Source organism: Lolium rigidum, chromosome 1, assembly GCF_022539505.1.
Source record: "Lolium rigidum isolate FL_2022 chromosome 1, APGP_CSIRO_Lrig_0.1, whole genome shotgun sequence".
NCBI classification, from domain to species: Eukaryota; Viridiplantae; Streptophyta; class Magnoliopsida; order Poales; family Poaceae; genus Lolium; species Lolium rigidum.
Window position 1 is genome coordinate 284567585 of NC_061508.1, and position 19134 is coordinate 284586718.

Sequence of the window (19134 nt, forward strand, 5' to 3'; positions counted from 1 at the left end):
TATCTTGCTAGTCTTTTTTTAATCACCCTTTTCTTTGGTATTAACATTGGTTCCTTCCCTTTGTCTAGTCTTGAGCACTAAATAAAATATTACATTGTCATATACGAGAGTCAAATTAACATGGAAATATGCACATTTTTAGATTGTTGAAAAATTGAACTAAATTAAGCATGCTAATATTCTATGCTATTGTATTGTCGGGTAGATGAGACATTTACTTTTTTTAGAAATGGTTTAGCTATTGCTAAATCATGGTTTTAATTACTCTGCCAACTCATCCTTCAAATTAACATGGTTGTGCGAGAAAACAAGGGGATTACCATTTCCGTGTTGGAATCAACCGTGCCTAAAGATATTTGTAGAAGGAAACGAGATACAGAAAATGTGAAATTAGCATGTTTGCACTATTTTGTGAAAATTAATATTTGTATCTAGAAAATAATATTGTATACACCTGGTCAATTATAGCAGGCTAATTAGTCCACTTACCCATTGCCATATCATGGCAAAGTTTTCCATGATATCTTCATTTCCATCTCATCACAATATGGGAGTGAGGTGTCAATTAATTACTCTTATCATTTCCTGTTAAGGTGGATAATATTACCTGCTCGCAAATCACTTCTTATGTCACAAAAATGTATGGGGTGGTGTTAAATTGCTCGTTGGTTTCACACGATCTGAGAAGTTAACACGAGCGCGGCCCTAAATTAGCCGGGTGCGGTCTTTTTCCGACATCAAAACAACAAAACTCTTGTTACCTATCAATTTCGTCTTCCCGCCTCCACTCACTCCACCGCCTTGCACCGACCTACTGCATGTATCTGTCATCCATGACCGCCTCGCCGCCGCAACCATTCGCCGCGCCATTCCCTTCCCCTGCCAGCCATCCCTCTAAGCCCTGATTGCTTTTCTTCCATGGCGTCGGCCATTTACCCCCGCCCCTCATAGCGATTCCACACGCCCAAGCCCTAAGCATATTCCTCACGAAATCAAGAGGAGCCATGTCGACCCGACTCAAGCTCCACTGGCGGCTGCTGAAACTCTCACGCTCGTTCTACAACTATCTCTCACACACACTCTTTGCTTTTGTTTTCTCATAAAAATAGGTTCGCAATTTCTCATAAAAATAGGCCTGCGGTTGGTGGTGGTGGATCTATCGATCTATCACCGCGTTCCGGCGGCGATATGGAGATGCTTGGAAGCCGGCGACGGAGTCGCCGGTGGAGGGTTGGAGTGGCCAGCCCGGGATGGTCGCCGACGTGGGGGTCCGACCTGAATAAAGGCGGTGGTCCTAGGGTCTCTCTTGCGTGAAGAGGGAGACCTACCGGAGGCTTGGACTCGTGATCTAGCCGGAGTGTTGAGTTCCGGAAGGCTCCGCCGGCGAATGTAACAGTGCTTTTATGCCTGAAGTTTGCTGGATCGGTGGTATTTGGTCGTGCGCACCCATGTTTTTATTCCGACCGATTGGTTCTGGAGGGAGCGGCGTGAAGCTCTTTTTCTGTGTTGACATCAAGTGACTATGGATCCATGATGAAAGTCGGAAGAAGAGAAGTTCATGAAGGCCGGAGGGGAGGACTAGCTAAGGGAGGTTCAAGTGTCCGCGCTGTTGAGGGACTTGCTTGGTGTTCCGGGTTTCACAGCAGCGGTATGAAAGTGGGGGCGACAACACAGGTGAAGTTCGGAGTCCTACCTTTCAGGGTGAAACCCCAAGGTCTGGTTGTGCCTGGCAATGACCTTGTTGGAGGCATTGTTTTGAGAGCGGGGACTATCTTCAGGGTGAAAACCTAAGATCGTTGATCGGGCGACGATGGTGTTAGCGCACTGTTCCCTTCTTGGATGCGTCGTTTTTGGAGATTCTGTATTTCAGGTGTTGTCTTGGCGGTGGATGTATTGCTGTTGTTTGGCCCGAGATAGTGTAGCGGGACTTTTGTTTCTTAGTTTTCTTTTCCTTTCTTTGGCTGTGTGCATCCGTAGTGCCATTAGGGTGGTGCGTTGTTGCAGAGGCTGGGTGTAATTGGTATCGTTTTGATATTAATATATTCCCTTTATCGAAAAAAGGTTCGCAATTTCATTATTAAATTGGAGTGTGTTGAGTTGCAAAATTCATACATCTAACGAGCAAATGCAGCAGGGCAAACCCCCATATAAAAAGACCACGACCTCAAACGCTAAGGCTGAATCGCACAAAAAAAAAAAAAAAACGCTAAGGCTTAAACTGAAAATGAAAACAGCATCCAGCACATGAAAACAGACAGACAATCGATCGACGGCTTCGCCCTAGGGCAAATGCCCTACTATGGAAGAAATGCATAAGTGAACACTTCCTTCTCCTTCTCCTTTTCAGCAAGGGTCAGGGAAGCCGAGCCCCAGCTCCATCCAGTCCATCATCATCATCTCTAGGTCGGCGTCGTCGAACCCCGGCAGGGGCGTCATCATCATCTGCATCTCCATCTCGCCATTGTTGGCGCTACTACTGCTGCCTGCACCAAACTGATCAAACCCGCCGTCGTTGTTGGCTTGGAACTGCTGCACACTGTTGTTCGCGAGGGATTGCTGCGGCATCGGCTGCACCTGGATGTTGGCGAGGAAGTGCTCCGGCGTCGGCTGCACCTGGTTGTTGGCGAGGAGCTGCTGCGGCGTCGGCTGCACCTGGTTGTTGGCAAGGAACTGTGGCGGCATCGGCTGCACCTGGATGTTGCCGAGGAGCTGCTGCGGCGTCGGCTGAACCTGGTTGTTGGCGACGAACTGCTGCGCCGTCGGCAGCACTTGGTTGTTGGGGAGGGTCTGTGGAGGCGTCCGTTGAACTTGCAGGTTGTTGTTGATGGGGCGTGCCCTGGCCGCGATGGCGCGGTCGTAGTTGAAAGTGTCCTGGAGCACCTGGTTCTTGCGCGCCGTGACGGCGAGCTGCGTTTCCTCCAGCGCCGCCTCATAGACCCTCAGTTGAGCCTCCCCAAGGTCGCGGACGTGAGCCTGTAGCAACGCCGTCACGGGGCTCGCGGCGGCGCGTTTCGCCGCCATGGCCGCCACCGCGCTCTCCCTCCGGGCCTCCTCCGTTTCCAGAAGCGCACGCAGCTCCCCGAACCGACGTTCGAGCTCCGCCACCGCCGTTCCACCAGCGCCTCCTCCTCCTTCCCGGGCCGCCGGCGCCGCCCCGGCCAGATCGAAGCGCTCGAGGATGGCGTGGACGGAGGGGTCGCCGAAGGTGAAGGCCTTGCCGCCGGGGGAGATGACGACGACGGCCAGCTCGACGCCGCACATGATGGCGAGCTCGCTGGCCTTGTTGAAGAGGCCCCTGCGGCGCTTGGAGAAGCTTACCTGACGCGCCTCATGGTTCTCGATGGGGCGGATCTCGATCCGCTGCCTCCCAATGCTCGTGCGGCGAGGCGGCATGGCCATTGCCTGGAACTCGGAGAGATGAGATTGTATCTAGACGCTTAGGCGAGGGTAGGTGGTGGATCTGCGGTGTGGCTGCGGGGGTGCGGGCTGGCACTCTGGCAGGGAGTACATGTTTATATAGTGGGAGAGGCCGGCGTCGTGAGGAAGAAGCTCTCTACTGCATGTATTACTGCTGTATACACTACAGGAATGGCGGGATACGCCGACGGCCAAACCCTACGCCGAGGGCTTTTTATCGGGGCCGTCGGCGTACGGCCTCGCCGGGGCAGCGCCGGAAGACGCCCGTCGGCGTACACTTGCCGTCGGCGTAGAGGATGCTACGCCGAGGGCAGCCGTCGGCGTCAACCCGGCCCTCGGCGTAGGCACTAGCGTAGCTGCTGCTCCATCGGCGACGCGACGGCGCGCTCACGGCGTCAGGCTAGACGCCGAGGGCTACCCTCGGCATAGGGCATGGCCCCCCCTATGCCGACGGCCACCCTCGGCATATAGTTTTTTTATTTTTTCTTTTTTTTCTCTCTCATATTATTTTATATTATGTTTCTATTATTTATTTACTAGTATGAATTATGTAAAGAAAGGTTCTATTTTTTAAGAATTCGACGATGCATTGCATATATGTAGGTCCCACGGGTGACGCTCTTCGCAGACGGGTCAACCGGAGCCACTAGGCTGAACTTCTGCTATCTATCTACATATGTCCTTAAACATTTAGGAAAAATTCCATTGCTAACCCTAACTCCAACCCTAACCCTAACCGAGGCCATTCCCGCCCTAGGGTTTCCCGCTTCTGCGGGCCAACTTTCTATTTTGCGAACATTTTGGTAACCCTAAACCTCACCCGGATCCTATCCCTAACCCTAACCCTAGGGTTAGATCTGCGGGGTCCCCTCCCTAGGGTTTGGCTAACCTTGCATGTGCCCGGCGTTGACGATTTCCACATACATGGGCTAGCACTTGGTAAAATCCAGGATCTGTATGTGCAAACTCCCGGCACGGCTCAAACGGAGCCTATTTTATGGTAAAGTATGCCCAACCTATGGTTTCCATGTACATATGTCCTAAACAAAGCAAAACAAGTAAAAAAGTCCATTGGTAAACCCTCGCACGGAGAAAGCTATAGGGGTAGATCTGCGGGGTCCCCGCCCTAGGGTTTTCCAAGATACAGACCACCGGAGCGTCGGAATCGCTGGAAAACTTGTGTGTGTCCACATGGAATGCACAAAAGTGATTTGAGATGGTTCTATATCCAAGGCTACCCCCCCAGGTGTGTCCGGCTTCTCGGACAGGGGGTTCCTACACTTAGGCGGATTCTCGCGTGTATGGGGGGAACTCCTCGGAGTTGAACCTGAGAGAAACTTGGGATCATATGTGATCATCCTAAATGTTTCCACATGTACCTATGACCTAACCAAGCTCAAATGGAGGCATATGCCCACCGGGGGACCCCCGATGGGATGCAGTCAAAGGGGTAGACCGCGCGGTCAACAGAACTAGGGTTTCGTCAGAAATCGAGCGTCGGATCTAGGGAATGGCCCCAGAACTTGTGTGTGTCCACATGGCATGCACAAAAGTGATTTGAGATGGTTCTATATCCAAGGCTACCCCCCAGGTGTGTCCGGCTTCTCGGACAGGGGGTTCCTACACTTGGGCAGATTCTGCATGTATAGGGGGGAACTCCCTCGTACGTGAACCGGAGAGAAACTTGATATCATATGGGATGATTTTTGTTTCCACATGTACCTATGACCTAACCAAGCTCAAATGGAGGCATATGCCCACCGGGGACCCCCGATGGGATGCGAGTCAAAGGGGTAGACCGCGCGGTCAACGTAACTAGGGTTTCGTCGGAAATCGAGCGTCGGATCTAGGGAATGGCCCCAAAACTTGTGTGTGTCCACATGGAATGCACAAAAGTGATTTGAGATGGTTCTATATCCAAGGCTACCCCCTGGTGTGTCCGGCTTCTCGGACGGGGGTTCCTACACTTGGGCGTATCTCGCATATATAGGGGGAACTCCCTCGTACGTGAACCGGAGAGAAACTTGATATCATATGGGATGATTTTTGTTTCCACATGTACCTATGACCTAACCAAGCTCAAATGGAGGCATATGCCCACCGGGGACTCCCGATGGGATGCGATCAAAGGGGTAGACCGCGCGGTCAACGTAACTAGGGTTTCGTCGTAAATCTAGCGTCGGATCTAGGGAATGGCCCCAGAACTTGTGTGTGTCCACATGGCATGCACAAAAGTGATTTGAGATGGTTCTATATCCAAGGCTACCCCCCCAGGTGTGTCCGGCTTCTCGGACAGGGGGTTCCTACACTTGGGCAGATTCTGCATATATAGGGGGAACTCCCTCGTACGTGAACCGGAGAGAAACTTGATATCATATGGGATGATTTTTGTTTCCACATGTACCTATGACCTAACCAAGCTCAAATGGAGGCATATGCCCACCGGGGGACCCCCGATGGGATGCAGTCAAAGGGGTAGACCGCGCGGTCAACAGAACTAGGGTTTCATCGGAAATCGAGCATCAGATCTAGGGAATGGCCCCAAAACTTGTGTGTGTCCACATGGAATGCACAAAAGTGATCTGAGATGGTTCTATATCCAAGGCTACCCCCCAGGTGTGTCCGGCTTCTCGGACAGGGGGTTACTACACTTGGGCAGATTCTGCATGTATAGGGGGAACTCCCTCGTACGTGAACCGGAGAGAAACTTGATATCATATGGGATGATTTTTGTTTCCACATGTACCTATGACCTAACCAAGCTCAAATGGAGGCATATGCCCACCGGGGACCCCGATGGGATGCAGTCAAAGGGGTAGACCGCGCGGTCAACAGAACTAGGGTTTCGTCGGAAATCTAGCGTCGGATCTAGGGAATGGCCCCCAGAACTTGTGTGTGTCCACATGGCATGCACAAAATTGATTTGAGATGGTTCTATATCCAAGGCTACCCCCCAGGTGTGTCCGGCTTCTCGGACAGGGGGTTCCTACACTTGGGCAGATTCTGCATGTATAGGGGAACTCCCTCGTACGTGAACCGGAGAGAAACTTGATATCATATGGGATGATTTTTGTTTCCACATGTACCTATGACCTAACCAAGCTCAAATGGAGGCATATGCCCACCGGGGGACCCCGATGGGATGCGATCAAAGGGGTAGACCGCGCGGTCAACGGAACTAGGGTTTCGTCGGAAATCGAGCGTCGGATCTAGGGAATGGCCCCAAAACTTGTGTGTGTCCACATGGAATGCACAAAAGTGATTTGAGATGGTTCTATATCCAAGGCTACCCCCCAGGTGTGTCCGGCTTCTCGGACAGGGGGTTCCTACACTTGGGCAGATTCTGCATGTATAGGGGGAACTCCCTCGTACGTGAACCGGAGAGAAACTTGATATCATATGGGATGATTTTTGTTTCCACATGTACCTATGACCTAACCAAGCTCAAATGGAGGCATATGCCCACCGGGGACCCCGATGGGATGCGATCAAAGGGGTAGACCGCGCGGTCAACAGAACTAGGGTTTCGTCAGAAATCGAGCGTCGGATCTAGGGAATGGCCCCAGAACTTGTGTGTGTCCACATGGCATGCACAAAAGTGATTTGAGATCCAAGGCTACCCCCCCAGGTGTGTCCGGCTTCTCGGACAGGGGGTTCCTACACTTGGGCAGATTCTCGCATATATAGGGGGAACTCCCTCGTACGTGAACCGGAGAGAAACTTGATATCATATGGGATGATTTTTGTTTCCACATGTACCTATGACCTAACCAAGCTCAAATGGAGGCATATGCCCACCGGGGACCCCCGATGGGATGCAGTCAAAGGGGTAGACCGCGCGGTCAACAGAACTAGGGTTTCGTCGGAAATCGAGCGTCGGATCTAGGGAATGGCCCCAAAACTTGTGTGTGTCCACATGGCATGCACAAAAGTGATTTGAGATGGTTCTATATCCAAGGCTACCCCCTGTGTGTGTCCGGCTTCTCGGACGGGGGTTCCTACACTTGGGCGGATTCCGCATATATAGGGGAACTCCTCGTACGTGAACCGGAGAGAAACTTGATATCATATGGGATGATTTTTGTTTCCACATGTACCTATGACCTAACCAAGCTCAAATGGAGGCATATGCCCACCGGGGACCCCGATGGGATGCGATCAAAGGGGTAGACCGCGCGGTCAACAGAACTAGGGTTTCGTCGGAAATCTAGCGTCGGATCTAGGGAATGGCCCCCAGAACTTGTGTGTGTCCACATGGCATGCACAAAATTGATTTGAGATGGTTCTATATCCAAGGCTACCCCCCAGGTGTGTCCGGCTTCTCGGACAGGGGTTCCTACACTTGGGCAGTACTCCGCATGTATAGGTGGAACTCCCTCGTACGTGAACCGGAGAGAAACTTGATATCATATGGGATGATTTTTGTTTCCACATGTACCTATGACCTAACCAAGCTCAAATGGAGGCATATGCCCACCGGGGGACCCCCGGTGGGATGCAGTCAAAGGGGTAGACCGCGCGGTCAACATAACTAGGGTTTCGTCGGAAATCGAGCGTCAGATCTAGGGAATGGCCCCAAAACTTGTGTGTGTCCACATGGCATGCACAAAAGTGATTTGAGATGGTTTTATATCCAAGGCTACCCCCCAGGTGTGTCCGGCTTCTCGGACAGGGGGTTCCTACACTTGGGCAGATTCTGCATGTATAGGGGGGAACTCCCTCGTACGTGAACCGGAGAGAAACTTGATATCATATGGGATGATTTTTGTTTCCACATGTACCTATGACCTAACCAAGCTCAAATGGAGGCATATGCCCACCGGGGACCCCCGATGGGATGCGAGTCAAAGGGGTAGACCGCGCGGTCAACGAGAACTAGGGTTTCGTCGGAAATCGAGCGTCGGATCTAGGGAATGGCCCCCGAACTTGTGTGTGTCCACATGGCATGCACAAAATTGATTTGAGATGGTTTTATATCCAAGGCTACCCCCAGGTGTGTCCGGCTTCTCGGACAGGGGGTTCCTACACTTGGGCGGATCTCGCATGTATAGGGGGAACTCCCTCGTACGTGAACCGGAGAGAAACTTGATATCATATGGGATGATTTTTGTTTCCACATGTACCTATGACCTAACCAAGCTCAAATGGAGGCATATGCCCACCGGGGACCCCGATGGGATGCAGATCAAAGGGGTAGACCGCGCGGTCAACAGAACTAGGGTTTCGTCAGAAATCGAGCGTTGGATCTAGGGAATGGCCCCAGAACTTGTGTGTGTCCACATGGAATGCACAAAAGTGATTTGAGATGGTTCTATATCCAAGACTACCCCCCCAGGTGTGTCCGGCTTCTCGGACAGGGGGTTCCTACACTTGGGCGGATTCTCGCATATATAGGGGGAACTCCCTCGTACGTGAACCGGAGAGAAACTTGATATCATATGGGATGATTTTTGTTTCCACATGTACCTATGACCTAACCAAGCTCAAATGGAGGCATATGCCCACCGGGGACCCCGATGGGATGCGATCAAAGGGGTAGACCGCGCGGTCAACAGAACTAGGGTTTCGTCAGAAATCGAGCGTCGGATCTAGGGAATGGCCCCAAAACTTGTGTGTGTCCACATGGAATGCACAAAAGTGATTTGAGATGGTTCTATATCCAAGGCTACCCCCCCAGGTGTCCGGCTTCTCGGACAGGGGGTTCCTACACTTGGGCGATTCCCGCATATATAGGGGGAACTCCTCGTACGTGAACCGGAGAGAAACTTGATATCATATGGGATGATTTTTGTTTCCACATGTACCTATGACCTAACCAAGCTCAAATGGAGGCATATGCCCACCGGGGGACCCCCGATGGGATGCAGTCAAAGGGGTAGACCGCGCGGTCAACAGAACTAGGGTTTCGTCGGAAATCTAGCGTCAGATCTAGGGAATGGCCCTAGAACTTGTGTGCCGGAGAGAAACTTGATATCATATGAGGACATTACGGTGCCGGACTTGGTCAGGAAGAAGACCGTGCCGTCGTCTTCGTCGGCGTCGGCGTCTACGTCGTTGTCGTCGTTGTTGCCGCGCGGGGCTGGTGTGTTGGCATCGGCGGGTGAGTCTGGGTCTGGCTTGCGAGAGAGCGGGACTGGGACGGACCAGGAGTTGGTGGAGGGGTCGAACGCGGACATGGAGAGGTCCGTGAGCTTGCCGAGGATGAGGACGACGCGGTAGGGCGAGCCGTACATGGCGACGGCCTGGAGTGGGGCCGGCGGCGGGGGCGGGAGCGCGCGGGAGGCGCCGGTCAGCGGGTTGGAGACGGTGAGCGCGCCCGTGTCGGGCGCGCGGTAGAGCACGAGCCCGCCCGCGGCGGCCACGGGCACCGGGCCCGCGGGACCACGGCAGCGCGCCCAGGTCCGCTCGGCGGCGTCGAACGCGACGGCGTGGCCGGGGCGCTCGTCCGGTCGGTCGGAGTCGGGCAGCATGAGGAACCAGGGGTCGCGGGCGGGGACGCTGGCGCACGCGGCGAGGAAGGCGGGCGACCACGCGGCGTCGCGCCAGCGGCGGCACACGCCGCGGAGGCGGAAGAAGCTGGCGGGCGGGAGGCGCGCGAGGACGCGCTCGAGCATGTCGAGGAATTTAAATAAAAAATAAAAATAAATTGAAAAAAGAAAATAAAAAATAAATTGAAAAAAGAAAATAAAAAATAAATTGAAAAAAGAAAAAAAGGGGGGCTATGCCGAGGGCTGCCGTCGGCATAGCCTTGGCCCTCGGCATAGGCTATGGGCACAGGCACGTTTAGGGTTGGTCGAGCCGGACCACGCGCCCGAGCCCGAGCCAGACCCTTCTCCCCCGCGCGCCTGAGCCCGCCGCCACCCATCTCTGCTCCTCCCCCGCCCGCCGCCACGCTCCCCGCCGCCGGCAACCACCTCCCCGCCGCCCGCCGCCCTCCTCTCGCTCTCCCTCCACCTCTGCAAGCACCTCCTCGCCGCCACCTCCACCTCTCCCGAGCTCCCCTTTACCTCGTGCCGCCGCCAGCAGCCGCGCGCCGCCGCCAGCAGCCGCACGCCGCTCTCCTCCTCGTCCTCGCGCCCAACCCGCAGTCCCCTGGCCGGCCTCCTCCTCGCGCCCCCGCCCACCAAGCTCCCTGGCCGGCCTCCTCCTCCCGCTGCCCGGCCATCTTCCCTGCAACACACGGTAAGAACTCCTTTTTTTATTTGTGTATTAGTTTTAGTTCTTGAAATTAAAATGTGTAAGAAAATAGTAATTGAAATGTGTAATTGATTTGAAATAGAAAGAAAGAAATAGTAATTGAAATTGAAATTGAAAGAAATTGAAATTGAAATTAAAATTGATTTGAAAATTGTAAAGAAATAGAAATGAAATGGAAATAATTCAGATGAACAAGGGCTACAACTAGGGCTGATTTGGAGTCATGGCTGCCATGCCATGAGCAATGTTTGTTTGCCCATTAATCGGCCCGTGAGTTGATTTCTTGAAATGATGCATATACTGTTTGGGGGTCCAATTATAGCAGCTATATGTTAGCTCAAGTTGGCAAAGCAAGGATGAAAGCCTGGGTTCAGATATGGTTCAATTTCGACCCCGTGGTGTAAAAAAACCACATGGTGTAAAAGCAATTAGCAATGGGGAATTGATTGTCAGACTAAAGTATTTGATTGTCACTTGGTGAATATTGAATACTCTCTCCGTCCCACGAAAGATGTCCTAGATTTATCTAATTTTGGATGTATCTAGAAACTATCTAGTGTCTAGATACATTCAAATTTAGACAAATATGAGACATTTTTCATGGGACAGAGGGAGTACTTCTAGTTCAGGAGGTGAGTGATCGCGTAGCACCTGATGAGTTTAGCTATTTGTGCATGATGAGTTTAGCTATTTGTGCATGATGAGTTTAAATATTTGAAAATGAATATGTTTAATAATGGAAATAGAAATGCACATGTGAATTTTTTCTAATATTGTGAATTTGTAATAGGCCATGTGGTGACCGCCTCGTCATGAGCACCCCGGCGTGACGATCCCGGATCTTGACGCGCTTCTCGACGGTCGCCGACATCGACACTCGTTTGTTGGACTACTTCCTCTACAGCCGAGGGTGAGCTAAATTTCCAACTTCTTCTCCGCATTTTCTTATGTCACTAGATTCATTTTCCAAGTCCAGTTGCGTAACCTAGGTGTCACTTCCCGTCCGCGAGCGTTACGCGGATAAATATGCATTAGTGGTCCGCATATTTTGAACCGTAACGCTTGCGGCATTTACGGGACAGTCGGCGGATGCGTAGTTGTCTACGTTTTCCATGTTCTACTCCGGTCCGAGTCGGGATTTCGGCGGCGCCTCCCCGTTGTTCTCCGGATGCACATCCTCTCGGCTTTTTGCCGAGACGTGTATCGGGAGAGCAGCGGGGAGGTGCTGCCGAAATTCTGACTTGGACCGGGGTAGAGCATGGAGAACGTAGCTAACTACGGATCCGGCGGCTGCTAGGAGCCCACCTAGTAGAGATGTAGGTTGATGCATGCGTTTCGCCCGGTAAAATAAATAAAAATATGATGCATTTAATTTCCTATTTGATATAAATGCTATGTCCGTGGTTTGGCTCCCAATAAAGCGAGAGGATGGCTGATAATGGATGGATGTACAATGAGCGTGTTAGTGCGACCGAGAAAACAGATGAGTGGACAAGGAAGACCCATTTTCTAGTGAATGAGTTAGCGCGTGGTACAAAGGGGCTGGCTCGGGCACTTTGCCCCCGTGTTCGCTGCGTGAAGCGTCAACGTCGTGGGAAGGATGAAATGTATAGACACCTTCTGCAATATGGGTATATGCATGGGTACGTCACGGAAATCGACTTTGATGAGCGCGAAGAGGTGAGGTGATACGGCAGCGGCTCAATGGCAATGAGTACGATGGAATTAGAGACTTTCTAGATGATCTCGTCCATGCCGATGTCCCGGATTCGCCACCTCCCAGAACCGGAGGCGCCGCCAGAACCGGAGGCGCCGCCAGAACCGGAGGAACCAGAGCCAACCGCGAAGGCCTTCTATGATATGATTGCCGCGGCTAAGAGGCCTCTGTACGAGGGCGCCGCGATTTCTCAGCTCGATGCCATCTCCCAATGTCTAGCCGACAAGACCCGGTACAACACCACCCGTGAGGGCTTTGAAGCAAGTCTCGAAAACAACTGGTAACATGTTGCCCAAAGATCATTGTCCGCCTCAAAGCCTCGCACGCGACGAGGAGAATGATGAAGGACCTCAACATGGATTATCAAAGGATAGACTGTTGTCCCAAAGGCTGCGTTCTATTTTGGAGACAGGTATGCGGAGGACAAGTACTCGTCCCATCCGTAAGCGGTCTAGGTATGAAGAGGTAACGGGAAAGGATGGTCGGGTGAGGCGGTCAAGCACCGCAAAGTCGATTCTTCGATATCTCCCATTCATAAAAAGAATCCAGCGGCTTTACATGCACGAGGAGACAGCCAAACAGATGACGTGGCACAAGTATGGGAAGAGATTCGTGGACGAAAACAAGAAGTTGAAGATGGGACATCCATCCGATGGTACGGCATGGAAGAACTTCGATACAAAACACCCGCTTAAGGCAGCCGAGGCTCGGAATGTCAGAATTGCGATAGCAACAGATGGTTTCAATCCATATGGTATGTCGACTGCCAATTACAGTTGCTGGCCCGTGTTTGTTATTCCGCTCAATCTCCCTCCCGGAGTCCTAATGACGAGGAAGACCATGTTTCTGTCGCTGATCATTCCAGGCCCTCATTACCCGGGGAAGAATTTGAGTGTCTACATGCAGCCGATTGTGGAAGATTTGAACCACTCTTGGCACCACGGGACATTGACGTACGACCGAGCATCGAAGACAAACTTCTGCATGAGAGTTTGGTTGCGGTATACCATGCATGACATGCCCGGGTACGCCCTAACATGTGGATGGTGTACAGCTGGTAAGTGGCCATGCCCGAGTGTGCGAGGCATCGGCTTGAGTTCCTTTGGCTACGAAGGGTCGCAAGTATGTTGCGTTTGACACGAATCGACAGTTCCTCAAAAGGAGGCATCCGTTTAGAGAAGACAAAAAGAACTTCAAGAAGGGCAAAGTTGTGCATGAAAAAAAGATGTGCCGAAGTTTGATGGTACACTTGTTGAAGCCGAGCTACGTGCTCTCGTGCCGGCAGCGACGCCAACTGGCCATCAATTTGAGGGATATGGTGTAACGCACAACTGGACTCACGAGGCGGCTTTAACGAAGCTCGAGTATTACAAGCACCTCGAACTTCCCCATAACATCGATGTGATGCACACTGTAAAGAATGTCGCGGAGTCCGTCTTTCACACATGCCTGAACATTCCCGGGAAGTCAAAGGATAATGTCAAGGCTAGAGTCGATATTGAGATCCTCCGTGATAGGGAAAAATTACACATGAAGCGTCCTATTGGCCGTCAAAAGAATTGGTTCAAGCCGCATGCCAACTTCTGCCTTGATTCCATCCAAAAGAAGGAGGCATTCAGGTGGCTCAAATACGTCGTGATGTTCCCGGATGGTTATTGCTCGAATATGAGTAAGGGAGTTAATCTTTCGACGGGAAAAGTCACCGGGCTCAAGAGTCACGACTATCATATATGGATTCAGCGGCTCATGCCGGTGATGCTTCGAGGGTATATCCCCGAGAAAGTCCGGCGAGTGCTTGCGCAGTTGAGCCATTTCTTCCGCACGCTACGTGCTAAGCGGATATGTCCCGAGGTTATTGCAAAGCTACAACATACAGTGCCGGAGTTGCTATGCAATTTGGAGATGATATTTCCGCCAGGCTTCTTTACTCCGATGGCACATCTCATTGTGCACCTCGCCAACGAGGCACTCTTGGGTGGTCCGGTGCAGTTTCGTTGGCAGTTCTGTATTGAGAGAGAGTTTAAGTATATTCGAAAGATAACTGGAAACAAGGCCAAGATTGAAGCATGCATAGCTGAGGCAATATGCCTTCGGGAGATGGCGGATGCCGCGACAACGTACTATCCCGATGATGTTCCCACTCAGCATAACCCGGTCACTCGTTACAATGTCGACGTGCCCGAGAATGACCCCAAGCTAAAACTATTCCAATTCCCCGGTGGCAAGGCTGGTAAAGGAACAAAATATAAATTGGAGAACGAAGAGAAGGATTGTATAATGCTATATGTGCTTATGAACATGGAGGAAGTGATCCCATTCGTAAGGTAAAATGGTGAACAAATTACTTTGCAGCTAGTAACCTCGTCTCGGTCTAATGCTTATTTACTCCTTTCAGCAAATTCACGGATGAAATGTGGCCGTATGATGAATTGCCCGACCCCTCGGAGATGGACACTCTACCGAAAGAGGGTGCTCCCGGAATTAATAAAAACTTTGTGACATGGTTCATGGAAAAAGTAATTTCTAACCTTTCCTCTTACATTGCAACATGTGACTTGTCCCTCTTATTACACGTAACTAATGCACACAACAAATTTGAAATGTTCTTGTAGGGCCGTGAGAGAAACGTTGATATGATAGATGAGTTGAAATGTGTTTCCCAAGGTTGTAGCCGTGAGGTGACCAAGTATGAGAAGTACGATGTGAATGGGTTTCGCTTCCACACGAGACGCACCTGGAAGGGCCGGGCGAATCCCAAAACGATAAATACTGGGGTCTTCACCAAAGGAGCCAACAACTTTGATTACTACGGAAGGTTACAAAGTGTATACGAGTTGACATTCAATCGTACGAACGTGCAACTCAATATCGTCGTGTTCAAGTGTCATTGGTTCGACCCAATAGGTGGACAGAGAAGTGATAAGTCCATTGGGTTAGTTGAAGTTAAGCCTTCAACCACCTATAGCGGAGCCGATGTCTTTGTTGTGGCTCACCAAGCCAAGCAAGTTTATTATTTGCCCTACCCATGCCAGAAAGCGGAACTCAAGGGTTGGGAAGTCGTCTTCCGTGTATCGCCACATGGTAACCTACCGATTCCCTCTGAGGATGATTACAACAACATTGACCCCGTGACATACGAGGGGATTTTCTATCAAGAGGAACAAGACTTCGGGGAATATATTTTAGAACCGTTTGTTCAAGAGGACCTCGGGAACGATGCAGAAACTCGTGGTGAGTCAGTGGTGGATCTAAAGGACATATCTATGCTCGGAGAAGTTACTTGAGGCGAATGACAATTATGATGAGCCTCCACCCGTCGACCCTTCAACTTTGTACTCACAAGATAGTGATAGTGATAGTGATCCGAGAAAGAGAAAGAGAAAGAGACGGAGTATGAGAGTGAGCGTGAGAGCGATGATGGCTGGTGAGGGTCTTTTATTTTTAGTATTTATTTGTCAACATGCTTCTTAATTGCATTGTGCATTTTATTCTTAGTATTTATTTGTCAACATGCTTCTTAATTGCATTGTGCCTTTTATTCTTAGTATCTACATTTTATTATGTCAACTCTGCTTCTTAATTGCATTGTGCCTTTTATTCTTAGTATCTTCATATAATATGTCTTTGTGCTTAACTGTTTTATTCTTCTCAATGCGGTGACTGAACAATATGAGCAGCGGCAAGGCAGACTCCGAGAGCTTGCTTAAGACGCTCTCGCAGGTGAAGAGGAATATTCCTAGACCACCCACTAGACGGAGTGATCGAGCCCCGGTGCGCAATCCGCGTTACGACGATGGTACCGATGGAGGACGAGGACGAGGAGGACGAGGAGGACGAGGTGGAGGACGAGGAGGACGAGGAGGACGAGGTGGAGGACGAGGTGGCGCCGGGGTACACATGGACTTTACCGAGCCACCCTCCGCTTCTGGCGACGTGGCTCCTGAGTTGTTCCTAGAGGGTCCGTCTAGTGGGGAGGTGGAGATGGAGGCAGAGTCTACACACGAGTCGGACTCTAGGGCTGAGTTGGAGGTGATGGAGGATGGGGGTGCGCCGAAGCCCTTGAAGCTTCGTGGAGAAGCTAGAGTCCCCGATGCGAGGAAGGAGCCGAAGACCCATGATGACAAGGCCCTTATCATTCCTTCGAGCGATGAGTAAGTGTACTACTTCAGAAATTTCGAACATGTATTTTCATCTTGGGCATAATAAACAATTTGGCATGTGTACTAATGTGTGATTTATTTGCAGCAACTCGGACATGGGATGCCAAGCCCCCCGCATGCCTAACAGCCTTGCTTGGGGCTCGATTAAGAAGTTCTGGCCCGGCGGATACACTCCCCTTAGCACGGTCCCCGGTGGCGCGACGAAGCTAGCCACTACTTGGGCGGACTATGAGGATGCCCCTGCCGTAGGCTTCGCGACAGCCTGCTGAGGCCGTGACCACCAAGTTCTGGGTAAGGCATATATTTCTCGAGCACCGTTCATAGTTAATGACCCTAATGTGCTAACTCATGACTTTCACAACTCATTTATGCATGACTGAAGTGCTTCTACCGTGTGGACCCGGAGCATGACACGCAGGCGCGTCTCACTTTGCGTGGCGCTTGCGAGAGGTTGACACCGCAGCAGTGGTACAACCAAAAGTTCACCAGCGCTAGTGCCTTCTGGGCTAACAAGGGTAAGAGGGTCAAGAAGGAGTACTATGTTGGTAACCAGCCTACGGATGAATGGGCAATGACCATTGAGGAGTACATGTCGGTGAGTAAAATGTCAATGAGATTCTACATTGCTGCTAAGTTTTCATTGGATTATCTTGAGTTGAGTATTGCGTTTTCAGGTTTGTCCCGAGTGGGCCGAGCAAGCATAGGGAGGCATGGGAGGAGCTGATTAGGGCGAGGTGGCTCGGGGAGGATGAGGAGTTTGCAGCCGTGTCGAGGCGGAACATGGAGAACCGAGGCACCGGTGGCACACATCGCGCGGGAAACCGCGACTACACCCGCTACAAGGGGAAAATGGTATGTATATACATGGAACGACCTTCTTTCATTTCCCGTCATGTTACATTTGTGGTACGCATAACTTTTCTTTTCGCGATGCAGGTGGCCGAGGCAGCACCCGGGGTGGTGCTTCATGATGCCCAGATATATGACATGATGCGGACGAAGAAGAAGCCCAATCCCGCATTGCCTCAGCCACGGCACTACGGCAATGCCAAGGCCGCCAAGGAGGACTACTGCGACATGGTCAAGTCTCGTCACCCCGAGGTGGATGACCCCTTGAGCATTCCGGTCGACGAGGAGTCGTTGGTCCTGTCGGCGCGCGGGCGTCCGCATGGCCGTTACCCCTTTCTGAATAAGGCGGTCAAGCCTACCCCAGCCACGAGCTACACGCGTCTCAAGCATACCCTCACCGCCGACAGCCCCCAGCCTCGTCCACGGCCTGCTCGTCCACCCGCCTACGATGTAAGTTTTCCTCATTTTCATCCTCTTTCCGGTTTTCCTTCCTACATGGCTAAGTGTTTACGAGATTCATTGTTTCTGAAATTGTAGCCTGAGTTCGAGGCGGCCTTCGAAGCCTGCAATGAAGCGTATCAGCAGGCCGCTGCGCAGTGGAATAGGCAGAATACGGCCTACATGGCGTACATAGGAGTAAGTCTGAATCTTTCTTCTCGCAAGTAGATGACAAGTCTCAGTTTGATGCTTTATTTCTGCAAAAGGCCTAACTTGTAACCTATCTTGCAGGAAATGATGATCTCTATGTCTACCGGGTACACCGCCACCGGCTCGAGTTACCGTGGCGGGGGACATGCCTATCATGCCATCGAAGGCAGCTTTCGCTGCGACTTACTACGGATCCACACCGGAGGTAAGTTCTTTGCCAAACCGGTAGTTACCACTTTCCTTTGCCTCGCAAGTTGCTAACATGTAGGGAACACGTAGGGAACGGGATGGTCCGGGAACCAGGCATCGCCGGGTGGGCGCGAGGTCACACCGGTTCATGAAGGTGGTCGGTCTCCTGGGCGTTCTGCTGGTGCCTCTCCGTCGACTACTCCCGGGACTACTCCCGGTGCCTCTCCGTCGACTTCTCCTCGGGCGTAGCACCGGTCCTTCTCCAGGTGGTTCTTCTGCAGCTTCTACCGGAGCGCAACCCCGGGCTGCTCGTTTCGCCAACGATGTGGGCGGACACACCCCGCCCGGGTCCTTCCTCCGCTAGTCGGCACCGGGCTTCTTGCTTGCCATCATGTGCTACCTAGTACTATGTATTGGATGACATGGCACTCTCCTCTTGTATGCTATTACATGCACCATGTATGCTACTATGTGGATTTCATGCTATTTATGTGAATTATGGTGATTTTGGATGAATTTGGATGCTACTATGTGGATTTCATGCTATTTATGTGAATTATGGTGAATTTGGATGAATTTGGATGTATTTGGATGTATTGGACCTGCTGAACTGAATTTAGATGAATTGGAACCCAATTTAAATAGAAAAAACCAAATAGTAGGGCATATGCCGAGGGCAATGCCGTCGGCATAGGGCCATGGCATGACCATATGGTCGACCCTATGCCGAGGGCATTGCCGTCGGCATAGGCCACCTCACCTGGTCGCGCCACGTAGCCGCCCAGCTGGCAGCGCCACGACGGGCCACGTCGCGCACGCGTAGACGCCCAGCCTGCATGCCCCATGCAGATGCCGAGGGGATTGCCCTCGGCGTAGACGCCCCGATGGAAGCTCCACGACGCGCCACGTCGCTCACGCTTTGACGCCCAGCCTGCCCTATGCCGAGGGCTTGGCCGT

General features: G+C 51.7%; 1 protein-coding gene across 1 annotated transcript; it reads right to left on the minus strand.

Annotated features, from left to right (window-relative positions):
- Positions 1-2343: 2343 nt before the first annotated feature.
- On the minus strand, positions 2344-3399 carry LOC124659614 (agamous-like MADS-box protein AGL61). The gene has a single exon (XM_047197450.1). It carries the CDS (start codon positions 3397-3399, stop codon positions 2344-2346), a length of 1056 nt encoding a protein of 351 aa, XP_047053406.1.
- Between the last annotated feature and the right edge of the window lie 15735 nt (positions 3400-19134).

Bases quoted from the DNA above. Each gene is read 5' to 3' on its own strand.
- LOC124659614 (XM_047197450.1), bottom strand. From the start codon at position 3,399: ATGGCCATGCCGCCTCGCCGCACGAGCATTGGGAGGCAGCGGATCGAG.